Below are 27,288 nucleotides of genomic sequence, written 5' to 3' on the forward strand. Positions count from 1 at the left end.
ACTACCCTTTGCTTTGTGAAACGTTCGACGAGGAACCGACTGCAGAGCCCGACCAGAGCCTTGATTTCCAGACTTCTCCGACCCTCATCCACATCTGCAGCAGAGCTGAGATCCGTGGAGGCGACGAGCGACGTGGGACCGGCTACCTGGGAAAAGTGGCTAGTAACTTACAGCGCAGCTTCTGAGGTACCCTCGAAGTTGTGCACCGGGGATTGAGAAGCCCCAACCCCAAGCACCATCTGCACCGAAGACCAGCCCCCCACACTCCACGAGTCCTGCGTGGGGCCCTTCAGCATTTTCCTGCTTGCCGCGTCTGTCCGGTTGCTTGCCCGCTGGCTAGTGGCCTTTGTGACGACGCTCCCTGAAATCTTCTGCGCTGGTTTGGCTCCTCCAGACTGGCTCCCGCTTCTCTGCAAAGAAGAAGCACCCCAGACCTTCCTGGTCTGCACCAGAAGCAAGTCCCTTGTTCTTCGTGGGTTCCGCTTGCCAAGGCTTGGTGAGTCCTAGTCCAACTTCGACGCCGCCGACAGCAAGAGCCTTCGTGGGACAGCTCGCCTCCTGGTCCTGGTCGTCCTCGACGCTTCCTGGTCCTCCTGGCTGCAGCGACAAGCTTCACCTTCCCCTGCAACTCGTCACGACATCGCCTGGTTCCTTCCTGGTTCCACGTGGTCACTGGCTAGTGACCTTGACTCTGTCCCCTCTGCTTGCAGGTTTCTTCTCTTCTTGATCCCAGGCTTGGGATCCACCGGACACTCTCCCCTGACTGCCTGTCAGCATCTTTCTTCAGGCATCCATAGGAGTCGACGACGAAAACGACGCATCTTCACCCCTATGCACCCGCAGCCTGTGGGCTAGGTAACTTGGGTACTCCGGTGCTCATCAGGATAGTGACTATCCTAGTGTCTAGTTTTCAAGTCTCAACTTCCTAGCTACTCCGGAAGTGTCCTAAATCTATCTATTTCTAAACTGTAACATTGCTATTGACTTTTACGCATTACGCGTGAGTGTTTCCACTCTGCACACGAATCCCGTGGGCCTCCCACTCCCTAACTAACGCTAGTGTAGTGTAGCCCCAGCGATTCCCTAGGCCTAGGCCTATTCTATTTCCGTGACAGTGGTTCTTATACCACTTATTTAGTATATGGTTTGCGTGGCCCCTAGGGCCTAACTGTATTACTTACCTGTGTGACTTACTGTATGCATTAATAAGACTGTGTTGTACTTACCTCTAAACTCATAAAGAGTGCTGAGGGTTTGCTTAGAATAAATACACTTTATTTTATATATATATCTGTTGTGGTGTCCTTTCATTTGGTATTCAAGGGATTATATATGGTATCACAGCTGGCTTCACATGCCATTCAGAGTTTAGCCTAAGACTGCTCTTGTCCATGCTACCACTAGGATAGCTGGTCTATAAGGTTGACTTTACAACCAATCACCATAAGGGTATTTGGACTGATATAAGGTGTACACTATAACTAGTGACATCATACATCAGGCCAACTTCTCACAGCCATCACCTGCTCCACTGGCGGTCCATCACATCGGACAGGTGGGTGCTGCAAATCGTCCGAAGGGGCTACTCCCTCCCCTTCGAGACGACCCCTCCAGCCATGCCACCGCAGCACCACCGTATCTCGGGGGATCATTTGAATCTTCTCCACGAGGAAGTTTCGGCCCTCTTGGCCAAGGGGGCCGTCGAGCGCGTTCCGAGTCTAGAAGTAGGTCGTGGTTGTTATTCCCACTACTTTCTGGTTCCCAAGAAGGGCAAAGGGGGCCTACGCCCTATCTTGGACCTCCGGAACGTCAATGTCTTCCTCCGGAAGGAAAGGTTCAAGATGTTGACTTTGGCTCAGGTTCTAGCTGCCCTAGACCCCGGAGACTGGATGGTAGCGTTGGACTTGCAGGACGCATATTTCCACATCCCCGTCCTGCCGGCCCACCGGCGTTACCTGCGGTTCACGGTGGGCCAAGAGCACTTTCAGTTTGCCGTGCTCCCCTTCGGCCTCACCAGTGCCCCTCGGGTGTTCACGAAAGTGATGGCGGTGGTCGCAGCTCATCTGCGCAGATCAGGGGTTCCAGTCTTCCCCTATCTCGACGACTGGTTGTTGAAGGCGGGCTCGCCCCAGGCAGTCGTCTCCCACCTCCAGACTACGGCGTATCTCCTGCATTTGCTGGGGTTTTCCATCAACGTGCCGAAGTCACACCTGAGTCCCTTTCAGAAGCTCCTTTTCATCGGAGCGGTTCTCGATTCGGGTCTATCCACCGGAACAGCGGGTCCGGGATATACAGGCCCTGATTCCCATCTTTCGGCCTCTATCCTGGGTTTCGGTCAGGCTAGTGTGGCGGCTTCTGGGGCTGATGGCCTCCTGCATCCTACTAGTGCATCACGCCAGGCGGCGCATGCGGGCTCTGCAGTGGGACCTGAAGTTTCAGTGGGCCCAGCATCCCGGCAACCTGTCCGACCATGTCTTGATCTCGGAGGGCACTGCACAGCAGTTGCAGTGGTGGCTCACGGACCGCGATTGGGTCATGGGCAGAAGCCTCTCCCTTCCCCAACCGGAGCATGTCGTAGTGACGGATGCGTCCCTCCTGGGATGGGGTGGCCATATGGGAGAGGCGGAGATCAGAGGCCTCTGGTCTCCGGCGGAGTCTCGTCTCCACATCAACCTGTTGGAGTTGAGAGCGATCCGACTTGCACTGAAAGCCTTCCTTCCCTCTGTCAGGGGAAGTGTCGTGCAGGTGTTCACGGACAACACCACCGCCATGTGGTATTGCAACAAACAGGGCGGGTGGGGTCGTGGACCCTTTGTCAGGAGGCCCTGCGCCTCTGGACGTGGCTGGAACACCAGGGCGTCAGCCTGGTGGTTCAACATCTGGCGGGCTCTCTGAACGCCAGAGCAGACGAACTCAACCGCCGGTGCATGATGGATCACGAATGGCGTCTGAACTCCGAAGTGGCGCAAGGTCTCTTTCAGCAGTGGGGAGAGCCTTGGTTAGATCTATTCGCCACCGAAGAGAACGCGCAATGTCAGCAGTTCTGCGCGTTGGAATTTCCAAGGCGGCACTCGCTCGGCGACGCTTTTCGTCACGAGTGGAGTTGCGGTCTGTTGTACGCCTTTCCGCCTTTACCACTTCTGCCCAGAGTGCTAAAGAAGATCAGGCACGACCGGGCCCAAGTCATCTTGGTGGCTCCGGATTGGGCACGAAGGTACTGGTATCCCGAGCCACTCAGTATGTTGACCGATCCTCCGATACGTCTGCCCCTTCGGGAGGATCTTCTGTCGCAGCAGCAGGGGACGGTCCTACATCCGAACCTGTCCAGCCTCCACCTCCATGCGTGGAGATTGAGCGGCGGCAGTTGATGCCATTTGACTTGCCTCCTGAAGTCTGTGATATCATTCTGGCAGCCAGGCGTCCCTCCACAAAGACGGTATACGCCTGCCGGTGGAACAAATTTGTGGCATGGTGCACAGCAAAGGCTGTGGATCCCCTTTCCGCCCCTCTTTCTGAGGTCCTCCTCTTTCTTCTTTCTTTGGCCCGGCAGGGCTCTGCCCTGGGCACCCTGAAAGGTTATCTTGCTGCCATCTCTGCCTTCTTGCGGCTTCCTGATCAGCCTTCTCTTTTCAAGTCCCCTGTAGTTACACGCTTTCGAAAGGGCATTACTCACACGTTCCCTCCTGTCCCTTTTGTAATGCCTCAGTGGGACTTGAATCTTGTTCTCACATTTCTCATGTGTGCTCCCTTTGAGCCTCTTCATAATTGTCCTCTTCGTTTGCTGACGCTTAAGACTGCTTTTCTGGTAGCCATCACCTCGGCTAGACGGGTGAGTGAGCTCCAGGCTTTATCTTCAAAACCTCCTTTTCTCTCTGTTCATCCGGACAAGGTTGTCCTTCGGCCTCGTCCCTCGTTTCTTCCGAAAGTGGTGACTCCATTTCATCTTGGGCAGTCTGTCACCTTGCCCACCTTCTTTCCGCCTTGGGACGGGGTGTCCCTTTGCAGGACATCTGTCAGGCGGCGACGTGGGCTTCGCTACACACGTTTGCCAGACATTATTGCCTTGACAGCCAAGTCCGGAGGGATGGCTTCTTTGGCCGTTCTGTCCTCCAGGACTTTCTGGTGTGATCTTGGTTCGCAGACCCACCACCGGGGATGGTATTGCTTGGGTATCTATTCTAAGGTGAGGAATCTAACTAACGTGTTTCTTTCAGATGAACAAGTTACTTTCCTTCGGTAACGATGTATCTGTAAGAAACATTAGTTAGTTAGATTCCTCACCGACCCACCCATCCTCCCCGTTCTGCGAACTGACATCTAGGGTTAAGGTTATCCTTTTCAGGCCCCTAGATTTTATTTTTGGCACCTGTGTCGGTCTTTGCATGGCTCTGCGTTCCTGGCGCGGAAGGCTATGTACAAGAACAGACGTCAGCGCGCGAGGGCGGCGTCTAAGTACTCCGACGACGTCATCCCGGCGCACGACGCCGACGACGGACGCGGAGCCGCAGACGACGCCTAGCGACGCGCAAGGGGTATTGCTGACGAAAAATCTTACGGATCCAGTCTGACGCCTGGGGATATTCTAAGGTGAGGAATCTAACTAACTAATGTTTCTTACAGATACATCGTTACCGAAGGTAAGTAACTTGTTCTACAGAGGCAGAATCAGGGGTCACACACGTGGCCGTCAGCTCTCCTCCTCTTCCTCAGCCCCTCCCACCACCGCAAAGCATCCCTAGATCCGCCATTCTGGATCATGCTGTTCCTGTGGGGGGCGGCTTACCCATTTTCTACAAGATTGGGAATCTGTTACTACAGATCTTTGGGTTCTAGATCTTGTAGAAAATGGGTACGCCCTTCCCTTTCGGGAATTCCCTCCAAATTACCCTCCTAGTCAAGGGGCTTGCTCAGAGAACCACCATCTTCTCCTACAGGAGGAAGTCCTGAAGTTACTACAGAAAGGTGCGATAGAGGTGGTTCCAGAGCAGGAGAGGGGTCAGGGATGGTACTCCCGGTATTTCCTGATTCTGAAAAAGGACGGCAGATTGCGTCCGATATTGGACCTCAGGATCTTGAATCTTTATCTGAAGCAAGAGAAGTTCAAGATGCTCACCCTTGCACAGGTTCTTCAGGCGCTGAATCAGGAGTACTGGATGGTGTTGATCGACTTGCAGGATGCGTATTTGTATATCCCCATCCTGAAGTCGCACAGGAAGTATCTCCGGTTTACGGTAGGATCGCAACATTAGCAGTTTGCGGTCCTTCCGTTTGGTCTTACTACTGCACCCCGAGTCTTCACGAAGGTGATGGCAGTTGTTGCAGCCCATCTCAGAAGGTTGGGGAGTTCAGTTTTCCCCTATCTGGACGACTGGCTGATCAAAGCGGAGTCGCCAGAGAAGGTGCTACATCATCTGCAGGATACAACTCCGCTGTTGTTCAAATTGGGTTTCTCGATAAACGTGCCCAAATCTCACCTGGTGCCCTCTCAGCGCAACCTGTTCATAGGTGCGGTACTGGACACTACTGTGTGTCGAGCATTCCCTCCTCCTCAAAGGATTCTCGACATACAGGAAATGATTCCTTTATTTTGCAATGGAGCGGTCGTTCCAGTCCTGAAGGTCCTTCGCCTGCTTGGTCTGTTTGCTTCCTGCATTCTGTTGGTCAACCATGCACGCTGGCACATGAGGGCGCTCCAGTGGTGCCTCCGCAGGCAGTGGTATCAGCACAAAGGAGATCTCAGGGAGTCTGTGAGGATCTCCAGAGAAGTTGCGGCGGATCTGTCTTGGTGGAGCGTGGAGGGCAATCTGTCCCAAGGAAAGCCCTTCCATCTACCTCCATCGGTGGCCACAGTGATAACGGATGCATCCACTTTAGGGTGGGGTGCGCATCTGGAGATCAAAGGTCTTTGGTCTCCAGAGTAAAGGTTGCTTCACATCAACCTTCTGGAATTGTGGGCAATTCGTTTGGCACTCAAATCCTTCCTCCTTCCCTTCGCGGTCAGTCTGTTCAAGTCATGATGGACAACACTACCGCGATGTGGTATGTCAACAAGCAGGGAGGAGTGGGGTCTCTTTGTCTCTGCAGAGAGGCTCTGCGTCTATGGTCCTGGGTTCAGGATCTGATGGCAAATCATCTGGCCGGGGTGCTGAACGTACGTGTGGACAGTCTCAGTCGGCAGTTCTCCGCCGACCACGAGTGGAGGCTCCATCCGGAGGTGGTTCGTTACGTCTTTCGGATATGGGGAACCCCTCAGTGGACCTGTTTGCCACTCACGAGAACGCTCACTGCCCGTCATTCTGCAGTCTCCAGTATCCGATGCACGGGGCATTGGGGGGCGCGTTTCAGTTGAGTTGAGGCTCACGACTCCTTTACGCGTTTCCTCCAATACCCTTGATTCCTCGGGTTCTGAGGAAGATTTTCCAAGAACGGGCCCAAGTTAAATTGATCGCCCCGGATTGGCCAAGAAGGGTGGGGTACACAGATCTTCTCCATGTCTCCTCGTGCCCTCTGGTCCGTCTCCCTCTGAGGGCAGACCTCCTCTCGTAATCAGAGGGGCAGGTTCTACACCCCCACCTCCAGAGCTTACACCTTCATGTCTGGAGATTGAACGGGGCAACCTGAATTCCTTTTCTCTTCCGCCTGATGTGGTAGATGTAATTTTGTCTGCCAGGCGTCATTCCACCAAATCTATCTATTCCTATAGGTGGTCTAAATTTGTAATCTGGTGTGGAAAGAAGTCAGTTGATCCTTTGAGGGCTCGTTTATCTGACATTCTGCAGTTTGCCCTTTCTCTTGCTCAGCAAGGATTTGCTGTGGCTACCGTTAAGGTATATTTATCGGCTTTGTCGGCTTTCCTTTTCTTGCCAGATCAGCCGTCATTGTTCAAATCACCTATTGTTCTACGATTTCTAAAGGGCCTTACAAACAGATTTCCTCCTACTCCCTTTATTGTGCCTCAATGGGACTTAAAACTTGTCTAGACTTATCTTATGGGTTCTCCCTTCGAGCCCTTACACAAGTGTACTTTGAGACTGTTGTCTTTTAAGACGGTTTTTCTCATTGCAATCACCTCGGCAAGGAGGGTAAGTGAGCTTCAAGCTCTGAGTTCAAAACCCCCCGTATTTGACCATTCATGCTGAAAGAATGGTTCTCAGGACCAGGGCTGCATTTCTGCCTAAGGTGGTAACTCCCTTCCATCTGGGGCAGTCCATTACCCTTCCTACCTTCTATCCTCCCCCTCACCCTTCCAAGGTGGAGGAGAGACTTCACCGCTTGGACCCAAGAGAGCGGTGAGCTTCTACCTGGATATGACAAAAGACTTTAGAGTTGATGACCAGCTCTTCGTGGGCTTTGTTGGCTGCAGGAAAGGCAGAGCGGTGCACAAGCGCACCCTTTCCAGATGGATTGTCTTGTGCATCAAGATATGCTACTCTTTGGCTGGTAAGGAACCTCCAGAGGGTTTAAGGGCCCATTCTACTAGAGCTAAGTTTTCCACTTCTGCTTTGTCTAGGGGTGTTCCTGTGGAGGACATTTGCAGGGCGGTAACTTGGGCCTCCCTCCACACTTTCGCAAAACATTATTGCTTAGACACTAAGGTGAGGAGGGACGGACACTTTGCTCGTTCCGTCCTTCAGGACTTTGTGGTATAGAAGGGTGGACACCCTCCTCCGGGAGTGGGACTGCTGTGGGAATCTATTCACAAGGTGAGGAATCTACTGGCAGATGTATCCATCAGAAGAACAAGTTACTTACCTTCGGTAACGCTTTTTCTGGTGGATACAGTATCTGCCTGTGGATTCCTCACTGACCCATCCGCCTCCCCGTTGTCCACCCTTGTATACCTTAAGTATATGATGGGGTTTCAAAATGTATTTGTTAGTATCAAAGGCAGTGTGTTATTTCTTTTGCCTTTCTATTTATTCTCCACACTGTGTGTGTTGCAATTGTATATTATGTACTGTGTATATATTGCTGTCAGTCCGTCAGTGTGCCTCGAAGGCACGGAAAAAAGGGCGGAACTGACGTCATCACGCCGACGAGGTCTTCTTATGGAGCCGGTGACGTCAGCGGAGTCGCGTGCGGAGCCGTGTCTCTGTGACGTCGTCTTCGACCTCATCGGCGTGGACTGCTACAAAAGTTTCCGAATGTTGCTGGCGCAGGGGATATTCACAAGGTGAGGAATCCACAGGCAGATACTGTATCCACCAGAAAAACCGTTACCGAAAGTAAGTAACTTGTTCTTTACAAGGCGGCACACGCTCGGCTACACTTTTTGTCGCAAGTGGAGTTGCGGTCTTCTATATGCCTTTTCGCCTATACCACTTCTACCCAGAGTGCTGAAGAAGATCAATCGCTACCGGGCCCAAGTCATTCTTGTGGCTCCGGACTGGGAACAGAGAGTCTGGTATCCCAAGCTCTTACACATGGCCATCAATCCTCCCATCCGACTGCCCCTTCAGGAGGATTGTGAGAAGTTGGCCTGATATATGATGTCACTAGTTCTAGTGTACACCTTGTATCAGTCCAAACAACCCTTATGGTGATTGGTTGTAAAGTCAACCTTATAGACCAGCTATCCTAGTGGTAGCATGGACAAGAGCAGTCTTAGGCTAAACTCTGTATGGCATGTGAAGCCAGCTGTTACACCATTATAGTCCCTTGAATACCAAATGAAAGGACACCACACCAAGTATATATAAAGTTAGAATGTATTTATTCTAGCATATACCCTCAGCACTCTTTATGAGGTCAGAGGTCTAAGTACAAACAATTTCTTAAGTAGCATACGTTAAGTTACACAGGAAAATACAGTTAGGCCCAGGGGCCACGCAAACCATATACTAAGAAAGTGGTATAAGTACCACGTCACAAACAGGGAGTAGGCCTAGGGCATCGCTGGGGCTACACTACCCTACCAAGAGTTAGGAAGGGGAGGCCCACGGGAAGCGTGTGCAGTGTGGAAACACACACGCGGGTTACATTAAAGTCAATGGGAATGTAACAGATAGAAGTAGGGAGAATAAGGACACTTCCGAAGGAGCTAGGAGGAAGCAACTCAAGACTTAGACACTTGGATAGTAAATATCCACTGGAGCACCGGAGTACTCGCGTTACCTCACGCACCGGAGACGGGTGCATAGGTGTGAAGATGTGTCGGGTGTCGTCGCTGGATCTTATGGATGCCTGAAGAACAGATGCTGGCAGGCGGCCAGGAGGAAGATGTCCGGTAGATCCAAGGATGGATCTTGAAGGAGGGAACACCTGCGAGCAGAGGGGACAAAGTCTGGGTCACTAGCCAGTGACCGTGTGGAACCAGGAAGGAACCAGGCGATGTCGTGCAGAACACAGGTGATGTTGTGAAGCTTGTCTCTGCAGCTGCGTGGACCAGGAGCCGTCGAGGACGACCAGAACCAGGATACGAGCTGTCCCACGAAGGATCTTGCTGATGGCGGAGTCGACGTCCCGATTGGAGTCAACAAGCCTTGGCAAAGGCAACCCACGCGGAAAGGGAAATTCGCTTCAGGTGCAGACCATGAAGGTCTGGGGTGCTTCTCTTTCACAGGGAAGCAAGGGCCAGTCTGGGGGAACCAAACCAGCAGTGGAAAGTTAAAGGTTCGTCGTCACAGAGGCTACTAGCCAACGGGCCAGCAACCGGACAGACGCGTCGAGCAGGAAAATGCAGAAAGGCCCCACGCGGAGTGTGGAGGGCTGATCTTCGGTGCAGATGGTGCTCGGGGTTGGTGCTTCTCAATCCCCAGAGTACAACTTCGAGGATGCCTCAGAAGCAGCGCTGGCAGCTACTCGCCAATTTTCCCAGGTAGCCGGTCCCACGTCTCTCGTCGCCTCCACGGATCTCAGCTCGGCTGTGGAGGTGGATCAGGGTCAGAGAAGTCTGGAAGTCAAGGCGCTGGTCGGGCTCTGCAGTCAGTTCCTCGTAGAACGTTGGGCAAAGCAAACGGCTGGTTGCTTGATGGTGCCTGTTTGCACAGGGTGGCCACTCCTTGGCCACAAGGGAGATTCCTCAGTCTTCTTCTTGTCGTCGAATGTCGAAGGTCCAGAGTTTCGTGTCTTGTTTCAATTCAGGATAATCCAAAGTCCCAGGGACTCAGCTCCCACTCTTATACTAATCTGTGGGGCTGGGTTACCTGCTAGGTCCCTCCCTATGGGTGGGACCAGGGAGGGGGGTGGTTACATCCCCTTCCCTTTGTCCAGTTTCGCGCCAGGACTGGGGCTGGAGTGCCCCAGCACCGGTTTGAACCGGACTATGCATGGGACACCTTGTGTGCCCCAGGCAGTGTCTCGTTTCTTTCATCCCTCCCTGCCCCAATACACTAAGTCCTGTCTGGGGTGGTGCTAGCACCTCCCAAGGCAGGAAACCTATTGTCCAAGCCTCCCTCGCTGGAAGGACTCCCAGCAGCAGGAGGTCAGACTTGTGTCTGTGGCAGCAGCGTCCATTTTGTGACGCTGGGGCTCTGGTTAACTTTAACCGGGTAGTAGGATTTCAACATGTCTTCCCCCTCTAGAAGGGGGGAATACTATCCTCACCGCCAGAAATGGTGTGGGGGTAGTATTCCAAAGTGTTAGACACCTTACACAACATGTTTTGATAAAGCCAAACCATAGTTATCATAACCGCGAGGATTATAAGGCACTTTAAGAGTATATGGTAGGCGATATCATAGAACAGCTATAAGGACATGGTTCCGAAAGCTGCAGACAGGCTCAGTTCACGCTAGAGCACCATCTCACATGTTACCAAGCTCTCTGCCTCCAGGATTTTTAAGGCCTGCTATAGGAGTGGCTGACAGGTTATCCATGTGTCTATATATGGGGTAGGTATAGGAATACTACACCTAAGCAAGGGGTGATTACACGACCTTGCCCCAGCTGAGTGATCAGCCAGTTGTGTCATGATGGGAGACCAGCCAGGGGTGGCATAATACATGCTGCAGCTCCTGGTAGGCCTAAGGTACACCTATGCACTGGGTACCTAAGGTACACTGTACAGGGCCCTATAAGGTGATCCTTACCAATTGGGCTATGTACCTAAAGTACATAGTATGAATTTAGAGAGAGAACAGCTGGGCTGGGGGTCTGATTAGCAGGCCCACAGCCACATCTAAGTTGTAAACCAGTAAAGCAAAAGCAAAAAGTGGGGGTGTTGGACCTGTCAGCCCTAGGGTGGTCTCCCCATCTATTTTTGATCGTGCCTCATTTTTTCCACCCTCATTTTGATGTTGGACTTAGGTCTCCGGGCGCCTTTTCATTGCCAATCAGTGTTAAGGTGCAGGTGCTCCCTTCTCCCAAGATGGCTGCCACAGGCCCCTGCTACTGCGGAGTGGTCTTTTCTAGTAGCACCCTAGCTGCCAGGAGCTGGCTGGGACACCACAACAATGTTGCAACACCAGCCCGCCTTTTTTGTCCCATAGGTAAAATGGAGAAGCTCCTGGAATGTGCTGGAACCTTATAGAAGGGATGCAGCGTTTTTACTTTTGCCGCCTTGGATTGAGATCACCTGACCTAGGGATACATAAGTGAGGGAGGGAACATTTTCCAGTCAGTTGGCCAGTGGGAGTAAAGCAGACCTGGGGAAAATCCACGCAGGAGTGTAGGCGGTAGAGCCTAGCCAGGGACTTATGCCTCTGAAAGTGACAGGACTTGGGTACTGCCTTTTAAGTGAGTGAGGGATCCTGTACAGCCGTCTGATCTAGCCCAGTGATAGGAGAACCCAGGGGCCATCTGCTAAGCTTGACTAGGAAGGAACTAGTCACCAACTCAATCCCTAACCCCAAGGAACAGAACCCCGCAAGGGCGCCAGTGACATCTGCGCCGCAAGAACTGAATGCTGAAACTTCATGCCAGAACTGAATGCTGAAACTTCATGCCAGAACTGAATGCTGAAACTTCATGCCAGAACTGAATGCTGAAACTTTATGCCAGAACTGAATGCTGAAACTGCATGACCAAACTGAATGCTGAAACTTCACGTCACGATTGAATGTTGAACTGCTGGGGATCAACCAGGTCTTAGCGCTGCGACCCCTGCGCTCCCTGACCTGGCCTGAGAGTCCCTGCATCCATCCACGTTGAGCGCTGAGCTCTCCCGCTTAATTTGACCCACCCCCCTGACGCGGGGACCAGAGCATGCTCACCGCCGCGGCCCGGAGGCCGGAAGCTTGCACCATCCCCACGACGAGGCCCGCGGAGAAGCCCGGGGCCCCATCGCTGCCATTGCAGCTGCTGGCGGAGGTGTGAGAGGCCGTGACAGCCCCCAACGCTGAGGGATCGACTGCGGAGTCCGAAGCGGCGAAGAACGCCTGCCGCGGTGAAGACTCCTCGGACGCCGAGACCAAGGTAACCCCCGGGGGCTGGGAGGTAGCATGGCCGTGCGGAGGCCTGGGACTCACCCCCCTGCTCCCCGGGAGGCTTGAGAAGGACCCGGTGCGCCCCCTGTCGAGCGGGAGCGTCACCGCACTCTGAGACTCGGGATCCCCTCCGCGGGACTCCCTCTGCGCATCGGAGACTCTGATTCTCCTCCTTGGGATTGCCCCCCTTGCTGCTAGACTGCCGTGTAAACGGGGACCAAGTGCCTACGGCCTGATTATTACGAGTAGCGCTGTATTTCCTAAGCTCTGCTCACCAATGCTTAATGTGTGATTATTACGAGTAGCGCTGTATTCCTAAGCTCTGCTCACCAATGCTTAATGTGTGATCACTACGAGTAGCGCTGTATTCCTAAGCTCTGCTCACCAATGATTCATGTGTGATCATTACGAGTAGCGCTGTATTCCTAAGCTCTGCTCACCAATGCTTAATGTGTGATCATTACGAGTAGCGCTGTATTCCTAAGTTCTGCTCACCAATGGTTAATGTTTGATTATTACGAGTAGCGCTGTGTTCCTGAGTTCTGCTCTGAAGTGCCCCATGCCGGATCATTACGAGTAGCGCTGTGTTTGTAAGTTCTGCTCTGAAGGGCTTAGTGCCTGGACATTCCGAGTAGCGCTGGGTCCTCAAAGTCTGCGCTTAAGCGCTAGTAGTCTTCCATGTGTGGCGCTACATTTTCCAGCCCTATTTCAAGCGCTGATACTCGCTAGATAACGCGCAAGGTACCCACAGCAGGTTGAAACGCTAGTGGTGGGAGGGGCGCAGCACGCTGGTTAACCGCTGTGTTCACCGTTCCCCCCAGGCTCACCAGGTATTACCAATGGAACTATGATGAGTTGCTGATGAAATCTGACGCCAATGTATTCAGGTACTGCCTATTGCATCATAATGTATTGCTGGTGAATCTGACGCTAAAGTATTCAGGTACTGCCTATGGCACCATAATGAAATGCTGGTGATTCTAATGTCAATGTATTCAAGTAATGCCCATTGTCATCTCATGAACTGCATTTGAATCAAACTGCTTAGATAAACTTGTTTGATTTTCACTGAACCTACGGTGTGGCGTCCATTATTGTGTGCGTTTCCTGCTTCAGGGGATGTGTGTGTTGTATGGTCGCTTTACACTCAAGCCTTTGGGTGCCCAACCGCTCGAGTCACGTTACCCCCTTAGGGCTTGGTGACCCCAGGTCTTACAGGGGGTGACCATAGGAAGCAGACCCTACTCTCCTACAAGGATCTTCTGTCGCAGCAGCAGGGGACGGTCCTCGACCCGAACCTGTCCAGCTTCTACCTCCTCGCGTGGAGATTGAGTGGCAACAGTTGACAACTTTCGACCTTCCTCCCGAAGTCTTTAATTTTATCTTGGCAGCCAGGCGTCCCTCCACCAAAACGGTATGCGCCTGTAGATGGAACACATTTGTGGCATGGTGCGCAGCAAAGGCTGTGGATCCCCTTTCTGCCCCCCTTTCAGAGCTTCTCCTCTTCATTCTTTCCTCGGCCCCGCAGGGCTGGGCACTCGCAAGGGCTATCTTTCAGACTTTCTTTGCCTTCCAGATCAACCTTCTCTTTTCAAGTCCCCTATTGTAAATCGCTTCCTTAAGGGCATTACTTACTTGTTTCCTCCTATTCCTTCGTCATGCCCAATGGTACTTTAACCTGGTTCTGACCTACCTTATCAAGATATAAGACATAAGGTAGGTCAGAACCAGGTTAAAGTCCCATTGGGCATGACGAAGGAATAGGAGGAAACAAGTAAGTAATGCCCTTAAGGAAGCGATTTACAATAGGGGACTTGAAAAGAGAAGGTTGATCTTTCGAGACGCTACATAACTGTCCTCTCAGACTTTCGACTCTCAAAACTGCCTTTTTGGTTGCCATCACCTCTGCTCGCAGGATGAGTGAGCTTCAGTCTTCCAAACCTCCTTTCCCGGCTGTTCATCCGTACAAGGTTGTCCTTGGCACTAGGCCTTATTCACTTCCTAAAGTGGTTACTTCCCTCCACATAGGACAGACCATCACTTTGCCCACCTTCTTTCCGCCCCTGCATCCTTCTAAAGCAGAGAATCGGCCAGGGACCAGGGTTCAATTCCCGACGCGGCAGGGTCGTGGACCAGGGTCAAAACGGACTCGATAATTCTCGCCTCGGTACCTACTCCAACCAGGAACACACTCGGCAACTCTGGGCATTAAGCTTGCCTCATCTCTACAACGGCCCCCCACAGACGCCGGGGATGCCTTGTTTCACCTTGGAGATACTCAGAAAGGGACGTCTCACAGGGATAGCCAGGACGGGTTGCCCAGCGGTCTTTAGTGCCGGGACACTTCCGAGTAGCTGTGCGCTGAATAAATTAAAATAACATAACATAACATAAAGAGGAGGAGAGGCTCCACCGCCTGGATCCAAAACGTGCGCTTTCATTCCATCTGAATCGCACAAAACAATTCCAGGTGGATGACCAGCTTTTGATGGCTATGTGGGCGCCGGAAAAGGCCGGGCCATGCAGAAATGGACCATCTCTCGATGGGTTGTTCATTGCATCAAAATCTGCTATTCTTTAGCGAAGAAGGAACCTCCGGTAGGCTTCCACGCCCATTCCACCAGGGTGACGGCAGCCACTACTGCTTTGGAACGTGGGTTTCATTGCACACGTTCACCAAACATCTCTGCCCGGACAGCCAAGTCCGGAGAGACGGCTTCTTTGGCTGTTCAGTTCTCCAGGACTTTCTGGTGTGAACTTAGTTCGCAGACCCACCTCCGGGGTTGGTATTGCTGGGGTATGTATTCTAAGGTGAGGAATTCATAACTAATGGTCTCTTTCAGGTGAACAAGTTACTTACCTCCGGTAACAATATATCTGTAAGAGACATATATTAATTATGGATTCCTTACCGCCCCACCCACCCGTCCGTTCTGCGAACTGACTTCTAGGGTAAGGGACTTCGTTTCACGGCCCTAGTTTTGTACACGAGTGGTCAGTGTCGTGCATAGCTCTGCGCTTCTGGCGTGGAGTGTCGTGTAAAAAACAGACACCAGCGCTCGAGGGCGGTGTCTAAATATATTCCGCAATGTCATTCCGGCAATCACGACGCCAACGACGAACACGGAGTCAACCAACGCCACCTATCGATGTGCAGGGGTACTGCTACTAAAAGATTTCTCTGGATCCAGTCTGATGCCTGAGGGTAATTCTAAGGTGAGGAATCCATAACTAATATATGTCTCTTACAGATATATTGTTACCAAAGGTAACTAAGTTGTTCATATGGTAAAGACTATCTAGCTACGGATTTCTCACTGATCCTCCCCATTTTTGCAAACAGATTTTTCCTGTTTAGGAGCCTCTGTAGGTACTTAGTCTTTGCACACAGGTTCATAGTCTCTCTAATGTGGCTCGGAAATGTCATGAAAAGAAACTGATTTCGGCACCCTGGGGTGGCGCCTATAAAGGCACCACACTGTAGGAAAGTGCCCCATTGTGACATGGCCACCCCTACTTTTTACCACCGGTACTGATGTTATTCGATTCAAAACAGGCCCCAGTGACGGTGCTCTTTCCTTAAAACAAACTACATGTTCAATTGTTAAACTAGTTGGCAAGGATTTTAGCACCTCTGTAAGTAAATGGTACCTCTGGTACCTAGGAAATGGGTACTAAAGAGGATCCCTAAGGGCTGCAGCATGTGTTGCGCCACCCTAAGGTACCCAAACCCAAATACATGCAGGCTGTGCCCGTCTCCAACATCTGGCGGGAGCAGGACCGGCACGGTTTGAAGCCCGCAGGCATCGAACACACTGTTCCTTGACGCAAAAAGGGCTTCGAGAAGGCCTGAAAATAAAAAAACAGGCCAGAGGTATTACACTCCCGGATCCGCGTTAGGACACGGAAAAGAAGAAAAAAACTGACGTCAGCACGCCGTGGGTGGCTTATATGGCTCCATTGACGTCACTTCCGTGGGCGACGTCAGGACGGAGCCGAGCGGCGCCTCCTCCCGGCGTGCAGAGGTATTGCTGGGAAAAAGATTTTCCGGATCCAGTTTGACACCTGGGGATATTCTAAGTTAACGAATCTACGGCTAGACTGTGTCTCTACCAGATATATTGTTACCGAAGGTAAGTAACTCTTCCTTCCATGCCCACGGATACTGCATGCAATGTATGTAAGTCACCTCTACTGCAGGCCTTAAAGCGCTAAGGCAGGGTGCATTATATTACATGTGAAGGCACATCTGCATGAGCAGATATGCCCCTGTGATGTCTAGTTCCGTTGGTAGCTATTATAAGTGATCAGGGAGCCATTTTAAGTATATGTACTAGGCACTGGTCATTACGAGTTACCCAGCTACATAATGACTTCACTGTAAATAATGGTGTGTGGTATCAAACACCTTGTCTTGACAAATCCATACTGATCACAGTATCGGATTTGTCCTGACATGCACCCAAAGGGCACCCTAGAGTTTCCCCCCTGTATCCTACTAGTTGGTGTGCTTGCTGACTGGTATCATCCAGCCTGCCACCACATACCAGTTTCTGAACCCCTGCAAGTGAGAGCCTGCACACTCGGAGATCAAAAACAGTGCCTGTTAGAGTCGGGGGTCTCTGGTTGGCGCAAGGTTGTCCTTGTGTCAAGCAGGAACCCTCTCCTCCACGTCAGGGCGCAGGATAACCCCTCGCGAATGACCCTTGCTCACCCTCTAGGTGCGTGGCGTGAGCAGCCAAGGCGATTCCTCAGGCGTTGTTGGTTGAGCACTTACAATCATACACACAGTAAATACATCAATCCCCCCAGAAACGGACACCAGACTTGGATATATAGAAAAATACGCTTCTTTATGTAAAAATAAGGATATATATCTCAGCAGACTTATCACAAGACCAATAACGGTTTCGCTATGCCACCAGGTTGTAAAGCAGGCAAAGGTTCTTTGTTCGTAGCTTTAAATGGAGACCTTGTAGTCTCTTGCAAATGTTACTTGTGGTTCCAGTACTCACAGAGATCGGCTCCTGCGAACGGGGAAATAAGGCGATGCGGGCCCCGAGCCCGATACTGGAACTTCTTTCGTGATGTGGAGAGTCGGCACAGGTCGGTGCGACTCTCAGCTTGGGAAGTGTTCTTGGGTCCTCAATCAGCAGGTGTGGGCAAGTAGGCAGGCGCGGCCAGCGACCCTTTAGTACGGCGGTGCCGGAGGGTCTCCACAGCGGGGGCGGCGCGGCCTGAGATGTCCGGGGATAGCGAAGCGGGGTCGCAGGGCACGGTCAGTGCAGCTGGATGACCCGGCGTAGATCACAGTCGTCGGACGGCTTCCGGCGGGAGGGGTGATAGCGCGGTCAGCGCGCTCCAGTAGCAGGCAGTGACAGGGATGCAGGCAACCTGGCCCGGGGACAGAGAGCGGCTCTGGACGGAGCGGGGCTCTCACGGGGTTGAGGCAGACAAGCTTCTGAGTGTCACGGCCCTAGGAGGGGCGATGAGGGGCGCAGTCTCTTTCCAGCGGGGTGCACACACGGCTCGAATTGGAGGACGAGCAAAAACACAGAGAACCCACTGGTCCTGGGGTTCAGTTCAGGGGGCAAGCTCAGATCAAGCCCTTGGAGAATGTTCAAGCACAAAGTAGCAAAGTCTTTTCAGTAAGTCTCTTCCTCTCCTTTCTCAGCAAGGCAAGCAGCAGGCCAGCTCCTCCAGCGTCTTCTTCTCCTTCTAGTCGGGCAGAGGTTCTTTGTGGTAAACAGGATTCTGATTTCTTAGGAGCCAGGCTCCTACTTTTATACCATGATTCTTTTGTTCCTTAGCGCCAGGGGGCCTGGGCCTGGCCCAGTCCAGTTCTGGAGCACTTTGTTATGGTGACTCTGCTCTTTCCTTTCAGCAGCAGGGCAGAGACATCAGCCGCTCCACAGGGGGCGGCGCCGGCTTTGTGGTGGCAGAGCACAGGTCTATTCAAGAGTCAAGGTGTACTCCTCCCACCCATCCTGGTGTCATCTCTCTACCCACCACCTGGCAGCCAACCTGTCTCTGGGGATTCCCCAACCCTGCTCCTTACTGTTGCCAGGCAGAACACATACACACAGCAGAGGCGGACTGAATGGCCAGGTCAGTAAATACTAACTTTCTAAAAGTAGTATTTACAAACCCAGGATATTAAAATAAACTTGACTACAAGAAGTATTTTATTATTCTGAGTTCAGGCATACTAAACTTGACATTCTACCATGCTCTCTGAGTCCACTGGGGTCACAGCGTGTAGTGACTCCAGCAGCCCATTCTGGCCTATGGAGAGCAGGTAGCCTTCAATAGTGAAAAACGAAAAGGGCTGTAATTCACTACTAAGACATGCCACACACATCAGGGCATGTCCTACCTTATGCCTACAATGCACCCTGCCCTTGGGCCTACCAGAGGGGTGGCTAATATGTAGGTAAGGGAAGGTTTAGGGACTGGCAAGTGGGGGCACTTGCGCAGTCAGCGCGACAGTCCCAGACTGCACGCAGGGTCTGCGGTGGCAGACCCTAGACACATTTTACAAAGCCGCTTTCTGTGGGTGGCGCAACCAGCGCTGCAAGCCCACCAGCAGCATTGGCATTCACAAGCCCTGGCACCCCTGGTGCACTTTACTGGGGACTGACAGTGAATCCAATAAACCAATCAGGAACATCAATTACAGGTACACTTTACCTAGGGAGCACTTGCACTGCGGCACGGATTAGCCGTGGCGCAGTGCCCTGAGCGGACAACACCAGCAAAACAATCGAGGCACACCATCAAAAAGTGGAAGGGAAACTCACGCCAAGGTGCCAGGTCTAACAGTGCCCAATCAGGAGAAAGGTGTTCACACCTCATCCAGCAGGATGGCTTGTGTTTTAGCATATCGAGGCCAGAGGCTTTAAAGCCACTGCCTCCTTTGATATGGGACCCTGACTTCCCCCAAGACCTGGTAAATACCACCCCCTGCCCTGATGCCCATTTTTCACCAGGACAGGTGGGAAAATTAGTTAGTCAGAAGGAGTGTTCACTCTCGGGCTAGTCACACCGCTAAGGTGGGCTTCCTGAAGTGAACAATGAATGAAGTGTTTCACCATCTTGTTTTTGGTTAAACTAAGAACGCTGGGTCAGGTTAATGCCCGCTTCTAGTGGTCATTAAGGGGGGTGTAGGCATCCCACAAGTAAGTAGCGAAACCCTGCCTGCTTGCTGTTGTTCAGACAGTTGCAAGGACCCAACTCGTCCAGCAGCTATGCCGCCTCCTAAAGCCTTGGAAGGATGCCAGCCCTTCGCCAACCAGTCAGCATTTCCCTTGAAGTGGAAGAGCCACTTCCCTGCAGTCTGCAGGCACTGACTGCATCTGCCAGGTACACTATTCTGATGACCTCTGGGTCCACTGAGGAAGCAGCACCCCAGGAGGAGGACTTTGGGGTCCCAGAGGACATCCTGGTCTCCCCAGCAAGTTTTGAGCTGCTAGACCCTCCAAGAGTCCCCCAGCAGCAATGCCTTGTGTACCAGAGGTGTTGCAGCAGCTAAGGCTTGTTAAGTGTTGAGTCTGGACGCCAACCCTGCCAAGACTGTCCTACCAATGAGAAAGGTCAGCATCACGAGACCAGCACAGAGAGTGGCCCTGCTGTAATGTTTGCCCCCGTCATAAGGTTGATCCCAAGAAGTGAGAGCCTCCAAGGCAAGTGACCCGCTAGACAAAACACCTGTGCACCTGAGCCCCGCAGCCGAGTCCGCGCCAGCAGACAGTGGCCCCCTGCACTAGAGAACCTCAAGAGACAAGCACTCCCTTTGGATTCTGCCAGACGTGTCCCCACTTAAAGCATTTTTCTGGTTACACGGTTCTTCATTAACTTTACTGTCTAGTGCTCGGGGCTACTATCACAACCAGCACCCCTGCACTCGAACACACCAGGGCAAGTAAAACCAAACTGCTTGTGATTCTATAAACCTTGTCCCCTAAGCACCTTAAGTCAAAGTGATCAAACCTAATAACAGTTTGCAAGTATACATATACAGTCTATGTTTCTCCTATAGGATAACATTACTGTGTTCAAGGCTCATGCCTCAAATTTGACAGCTTTTGCTATTTTACTGGTTTTCTGTAAAAACAACAACTCCAAAGGAGCTTACTTGATTCCAATTATCTTGATGTCTAAATCAATATAATAATATGTTATTTTTCTAAGGGGAGTCTTCTTGAGGGTGTGTTTTATTTATTGACTCTCTGTGTACATCAAATGCTCAACAGCACCTCACTCTTATAAGCCTAAAGCTGCTCGACCACACTACCACAAATAAGCGCTTTGGGGTTGTTAAAGCAAGCCCTTGTAAACCAATAAGAGTCTCCTGGACTTATTGCACAGTGTACCTCATTTTGGCACCCTATATAGAAAGCCGGCTTCCTGCATGCTGCAGGTTAGGTATATCTTGGGTGAGGTTTTGCTTAGTTTACCTCAGAGAGCATCTGGGGAAGCAGTGGTGTATTTGCATGTCAATGTAGAATGAGCTGGCATTGTTGAGCTGGGAGTTGATGGTTGTCTCTAACCCACTGCAAATTGCTGTGCATAGATGGATGAATGAGAGAATACATTAGTTTTGTTCCTGGCAATAACTGGTCTAAAACAAGGCATTTGGATGAATTGTAGGTCGATCATATGTATCACATTGAAGAACAGTAGTTGAGTTTACGTTCATTTTCCTTCTTCTTGAACACAAAGAGAGAGATTTAAATTTGGTGTGACTGCCAGGTAATGTGTATAATAATTATGCTGGTGTTTACTTGGGTGTGCAATATTAGTACCTTTTTTGTTTTTCTTTATATCAACATTACATAAGGTAGGTTCTAGGGGTAATGTTTTGTATAAAAAATTAATAGTGAAATAATTGAAGTGATGAGTAAAATGACTCATTATTTCAGGAGGAGCACAGAATAGATATATCACTGTTTTGTACCTATTCTAATGTTCTCCTTTAAAATCTGCTGAATTACAGGAATCAAACTATTTTATTTTGTGTAGCCACAGGTTGAAGTGCTGTCTGAGGAGGAAGGTGAGGAGGAGGAAGAGGAGGAGGATATTCTTTCGATGGCAGAAGAAAAATACAGGCCTGCTGCTCTTGAAAAAATGGTTGCTCTGATTGCTTTTCTTGTTGAGCAGTCACGCTCTGAACGGTAAGCAATCATTTAAATTACCAGTCTAACTTCTGCGTTGAAAGCTTTTTGTTTCCATACAAAATGAATGCATTAATTTTTATGGACACTTATGTTGAACACTAACAGTCTTCAGACTGGATCCGTAAAGTTCAAAGCTTTCACATTACTGGTAGGGGCGCTGGCTTAGTAATCATGCCGTAAGTGGCATCGGGTGACGTCACCAAAGCCATATAGTACCAGCCCTGGCGCATCAAATTGAATCCCTTTTTTCCACTCCTACGGCATTGATCCACAGCTTGATCTATCTGAGAAATGTACTCACTTAAGACACATTACCTGTGCAGTACTATGTCTTCCCCTAAGAAATCAGGATTTAAACCCTATAGAGATTGCAAGGGGCAGATGTCCAGTTCTGACTCCCACCCTGTCTGCCTCGGTTCTAACTATGACTCCCGGTACTGCGAATCCTATCAGAGTATACAAGCAAAGGCCATAAAAGTGCAGGAAGCGAAGCTCCTTATGGCATGAGACAAACTATGGAGGCAGCAACTCTCAAGACTTTGCAACAGGTCACCTTCCTGCACTTTTTGAGGGGATGGGGGGGTGGAAGAAGCACAGAAAAGCACAAAGGGAAGTCACCTCGTTGCCCCTCCTCTCCCTCAGTACCTTCGTCCTCGTAGCGTGAGCTGGTTGAACGGGAGCCATTGGACCTAGCCCGGAGTGATGTACAACTGAGTCCCATCCCCTCTAATACCTGACACCTTGGCACCTGGGCGTTCTGGTCCCAGTCCTGGATGTTGGCTTAAGCCTTCCCAGAGTTTCCTACTCAAGTCTCGAATCCAGCAGCATTTTTAAACACTAAGCTTTCCTTTTTTTGCTAAAAACTCGTTGTCATCCCACTTCCATTCGGCTCCATACTGCTTCTACATGGTTATACCTATGACCCCGACGCCATTCCTGCTGTCCCATTTGATCCTACGCCAACATCACACTGCTTCGACCAGGCACTCCGTTATACAACGCTGCAAACTTCACCGCCTAAGGCGGCTGCACTTCCACCTACATGCTATTTTTAGGTCCGATCATCTGAATCTTCACTCTTACAGGGACACTGGTGGTGATAGAGATCAGTGTCTGGCCTTCCAGTATCTGTTTTCTGCCAGTGGCTGTGACACTTCCCTGGAGGTGGCCATGGATTTCCCCACTGGTCCACAAATGCTTGAAGTGGTATCATTCTATAAGGTTATACAAAAGAATACTGATGGGCCAAATCTGCAACCTCTAACGAGGGACATCTGATAGAGACTTTTAGCCAAAGATCTCCTACTTTAGAATAATCCCCAGGCATCTGACTGGATCAGGAAGTTATCAACCAGTACCCCAGCTCGCCAGTAGGTGGCGTTATTTAATGCCGCGTCCACCACGCCGGAAGTGACGTGTGTGGTGCCTACATAGACGCCACCCCAGCGCGCGGATATCATTTTTTTTCTTTCTGCTCCAGTGAGCACAGATCCATGAAGAGCTACCATCAATCAACTTTTGACTAACCTTTTTCATGACTTCTTGTTGACACTTTTTGAGAATTACTTCTTCTGGTATGCTAGAAATGTACCATTAGAAACCAGCGGGTTTCAAGCCATATGGTGCCTGTCACAGGCAGAAGTCTGTGACAGACCCACACTTGGTTTGTCTTTGGTGCTTTTAGTAGGACCACGACTCCAAGACCTGTGCTGACTGCTGCGCTGTGCACCATAGGCGCTGAGGGAGCATTCGTAAAAGATCTTCGCCACCCTACATTGGACGACTCTGCGATGCTCACGATCCCGGTTGCACGGAAGGTCCCAAGTCGAAATCCCGGGCACGTGGAAGGTCACAAGACCGCTTGCGGACCCACACCCAATGGTTGTTGTCCATATGGATGTCGTCTGGTAAGTCCCATCACAAAAAGAACTATAAGAAGTCGGTCTTCACCTTCTCCACACCCATCGAAGTCTTCAAACAAGGCGCGGGAGCGTCGGCACCCTAGGCCTCTCTATTCTGTGGAGACCGTGCCGAGGTCCGCTCTGCACCTCCCTGATTTTCTGGAGCCGGAGTGACCCCTCACCAACCTAAAGAGTTCTTTGAGGCCATGCACCTCATCTTTGGGTGGCCTGACCTCTCTGGAGCACCTTCTGGCCCTAGGGGTGTAGGCGGGGCCCCCACTTGATTCCCGCTGGCGAGTTCACCCTCTGTGCTAGTTAGGCTCCTTGGATCCAGTTCTGGATCAGCGAACTTCCTCTGCTCTCATTATCCCGGCTCTGCTGATGCCCTATGGTAGCGCCATCCCTATAGTTCTACCCGACTATGACACAGAACTGGATGGGCGTCGTCGTACGCTGGCCCCCTGGCTTCTGAATTGGAGCTAGTATCTTCTTCAGTTGACAGCCCTATTCTGAGTGATGAATGGGACGAGTCGGATGACCCTTATGGATACCAGCATCCCCTAGACAACAAACAGAACAACTGGTATGAAGAAGTGGTAGATGCCAGTGGTTTGAACTCTTCACCCGACAAAGTCTTGGTCTCCACCTGGACATGTTTGGTATCAAACATGTTGGAAACATACCCCAACACCGTTGCGGGTGTTGGAGGTAGGATTCAATGCACTGGGGGGCTCCTCCGGGAAGCTCCCAGTAACAGCCTTCCAGGGTCTGCCAGCAGGCTAGTGCTGCTGCCAACCCCAGACACGATTCTGCCCACCTGCTGCTGAGCTGAGCTCAAGCAGGGGAAGGTAGAACAATAGGTTTCCTGTCACAGGGAGGTGTGACCACCTCCCAGACAGGACTTAGTGTATTGGGCTGGGGTGCTTGCCAGCTCCACCAGACTGCTTTAAAGGGCACATTTGTTGCCCTCCTTGAATACTCAAGTTGGAACCAGTTCTGAGAGCCTTTTGGCTCCCACTTTGGCACGAAAATGAACAAAGGACATGGGAGTATCCTCCCTTCTATCCATCCCCTCCAATCGGAGGGACCCCTGAATCATCCTAATCTCTTTCTTAGGATATATAAGGGCTTACCTGTGGGTGGGTCCTCAGATTTGTCATGGTACAAGACTCAAGCCTGAAACCATGTCACTCTTCGACCGGCTGGACACTTGGACTTTGCCTGGAACAGAGACTGCATCAAGGAAGACTCCAGCTGCTCCTGGTCTCGCTGTTCTACAAGTCTTCTTTGTTGTCTGTGCTTCTTCCAAAACCTTCAACAGACCTGTGGGCAGCAAAGACACCCGAAGAGATCTCCCTTGGAGTGAAGGAGTCACTCCCCTGCATCTGCAGGCACCGCAGCAAAAGTGACTAGTCTGCTGCTCCTGATATCCAGCGGATTCCGAAAGGCTCTACAACCAAGGTTGTGGTTCTGCAACTCCCTCAAGGCCTGACCTGTCCTCCCTGCAAGTTTGAGGCCAATATCCCTCGTTGCAACTGATGGGACCAAACCCTTGTCTACCGCGTTGACTTGCTGTTGCCAAGGTTTGTTGGCTCTGCGTTCCAGAGCTCTTCGGGCTACAAGAAGCTCCAGCATCTCTTCCTACCAAACTCAGCGTCCTCACCACATCCTCTGCGCCATGGGCCTTCTTCTTTGGTTAACTGCTAAAGGTCCTCTTTCAAATCCTGTGCCTTTGGCCTGTGGGTCCTCTTGAGTGTTCTCTTGCTTCAGTGGGCTCCCCTGCTTGCTCGGGGCCTACTCTGACTCTCCTGCACTAGGTGAGTCCCTTGGACCTTGCTGGTCCTAACTTTGTTCCTTGATTGTTCTCCACATCTGTTGCTGCTGCCAAGGCTTTTTGGTGCTCCTCCCGGACACCGACCCCCTGGTTCTCGACTACTGATGTGGGGCAGCTCGTGAACAGCTCTTGGTGTTCCTCAGCGTCGCCTGGTCTTCACAGCTGCAGCGACAAGGTCATCATCATCACTCCTGCATCTTCTGTCATCTTTTGGCATTGCTATTCCGTGCCTCCTGGTCATCTCTGAGAGGCATAGATTCTGTCCCCTCTGCTTGCAGGTTTTCTCTTCAAGAATTCACCATTTGACTTCACTGGACTCTTGCACAGTCTTCGCCAGCGGCATCTTTACTGACGTCCTCCATTGTGGTCTAAGGCGGTTTCGAAGTCACTTTGCACCTATTCACCCGGCTTCCCTGGTGTGAGAAGCTGGCCTGCTATATGATGTCCACTAATGTAAGCGGGCACCTAGCACCAGTCCAGACAACCCTTATGTTTATTTAAGAGGTCTTAGACAACCTTAGTAGTAGCTGTGGAGAGCAGCCTTCAGGCTTAGTCTTGGAGTGTAAAGCAGCTTGTTTTACCAGAATGCAATCTTATAGTCTAGATTAAATTAAAAAGAACCACACAAAGTATTGATAAAAATATATATTTATTATATAACACTATCTAGTACGTTACAGTATCTCCCACATGGAGATAGACACAAAGCACACAATACTTTAGCAAATAAATCACAGTAAATAGCACTAATACACAGTGGGCCCCAGGGGGGGGAACCAAACCATATACTAAAAAAGACGTACAAGAACCGCGACTCGAGTCAGGACAATGTCGAGAGGATGGAAACTCGCTGGGGACCCAAGAAATCACTCAAGGTAAGTAGCTAGGGACCCCATGGAGAGCGCGTGCAGTGTGGGAACACGACCGCGAGCACCGTTCAACTCTACGTATAAGTCGCGTTGGATTTTTAAAGATTAAGGACCCTTCCCAGTGGACCCTGAAGAAAACTTGTGGAAGACAGAAGGATGGAGAGCCACCCCACCCGTGGATACCCTAATACCCAGGTTACCTACACCAGGGAAGCTGGGTGCATAGGGTTGAAGTGGTGTCTGAAACTGCAGTCGAACCCAACGAAGGACTTCAGGAAAGTGCCGCTGCTGGAAGTGGAGAAAGTGTCTGTGAGAATCCAAACGTGGATTTTTGAAGAAGAGTACTTAAAAGCAGAGGGGACAGTCTATAGCACTCTGGAGTGACCAGGGGACTTGGAAGACAAATGCCCTCTGATGTCGGGTGCTTCAGGGATGGTGTCGATGACCTTGACTCTGCAGCTGTCTGGACTAGGCGATGCTGAGGATGACCAGGAGCCGGATACGAGCTGTCCCACGAAGGATTTAGAGTGCTGAGGGGTCGGTGTCTGGCGTGAGCACCATCAAGCCTTGACAAATGCAACCCACGCAGGAAGTCAAGAAAGTACAAAGTTGGGACCAACAAGGTCCAGGAGACTCCCCACGAGCAGGGGAGTTAGGGCAGGCCCGAGCAATCGGGGGAGCCCAAAGAAGTCGTGGATGACCCTCCACAGGAACCATAGGCCGAAGGCACTGTGATCATAGGAGGTCGTCTGGCACTTTACCAAAGCAGCTGGCCACGGTGCACACGATGCAATGTGGCTGAAGATCTTGATGGAAGAGGTTGCCAGAGATTGGGGCTGCTTGGAGCCTGATGCACTTGTTGCAAAGCTGCCAACAAGCCTTTGCACTTGCAAAAGTACACGGTGCCCAGGGGTTTGGTTAGTGCAGCCCCCACAAGGGATACTGGCCTCAAACTCGTTGAGAGGACAGCTTTGGTCTCGAGGGATGTAGAAAACCACCACCTGTGTTGTTGAACCCTTCGGAGTCCGCAGGAGCTCGGGATCAGCAGACAGGTCAGCAGTGTTGAGGTGCCTGCGAATGCTGGGAAGTGACTTCTTCACTTCAAGAGAGATTCCTTCAAGTGCCTTTGATGCCCCACAGGCC

General features: G+C 51.2%; 1 protein-coding gene across 1 annotated transcript in view; it reads left to right on the forward strand.

Annotated features, from left to right (window-relative positions):
- The window catches only part of USP34 (ubiquitin specific peptidase 34), a 2,509,780-nt gene that overhangs the window by 1,781,969 nt on the left and 700,523 nt on the right, over window positions 1–27,288 (forward strand). Inside the window, exon 61 of the mRNA XM_085612349.1 lies at window positions 21,387–21,538. Within this exon, the coding sequence (XP_085468475.1) occupies window positions 21,387–21,538 (152 nt within the window). The remainder of the gene's footprint in view (window positions 1–21,386; window positions 21,539–27,288) is intronic.

The sequence above is a fragment of the Triturus cristatus genome, chromosome 6 (genome assembly GCF_964204655.1).
Source record: "Triturus cristatus chromosome 6, aTriCri1.1, whole genome shotgun sequence".
Classification (NCBI taxonomy): Eukaryota; Metazoa; Chordata; class Amphibia; order Caudata; family Salamandridae; genus Triturus; species Triturus cristatus.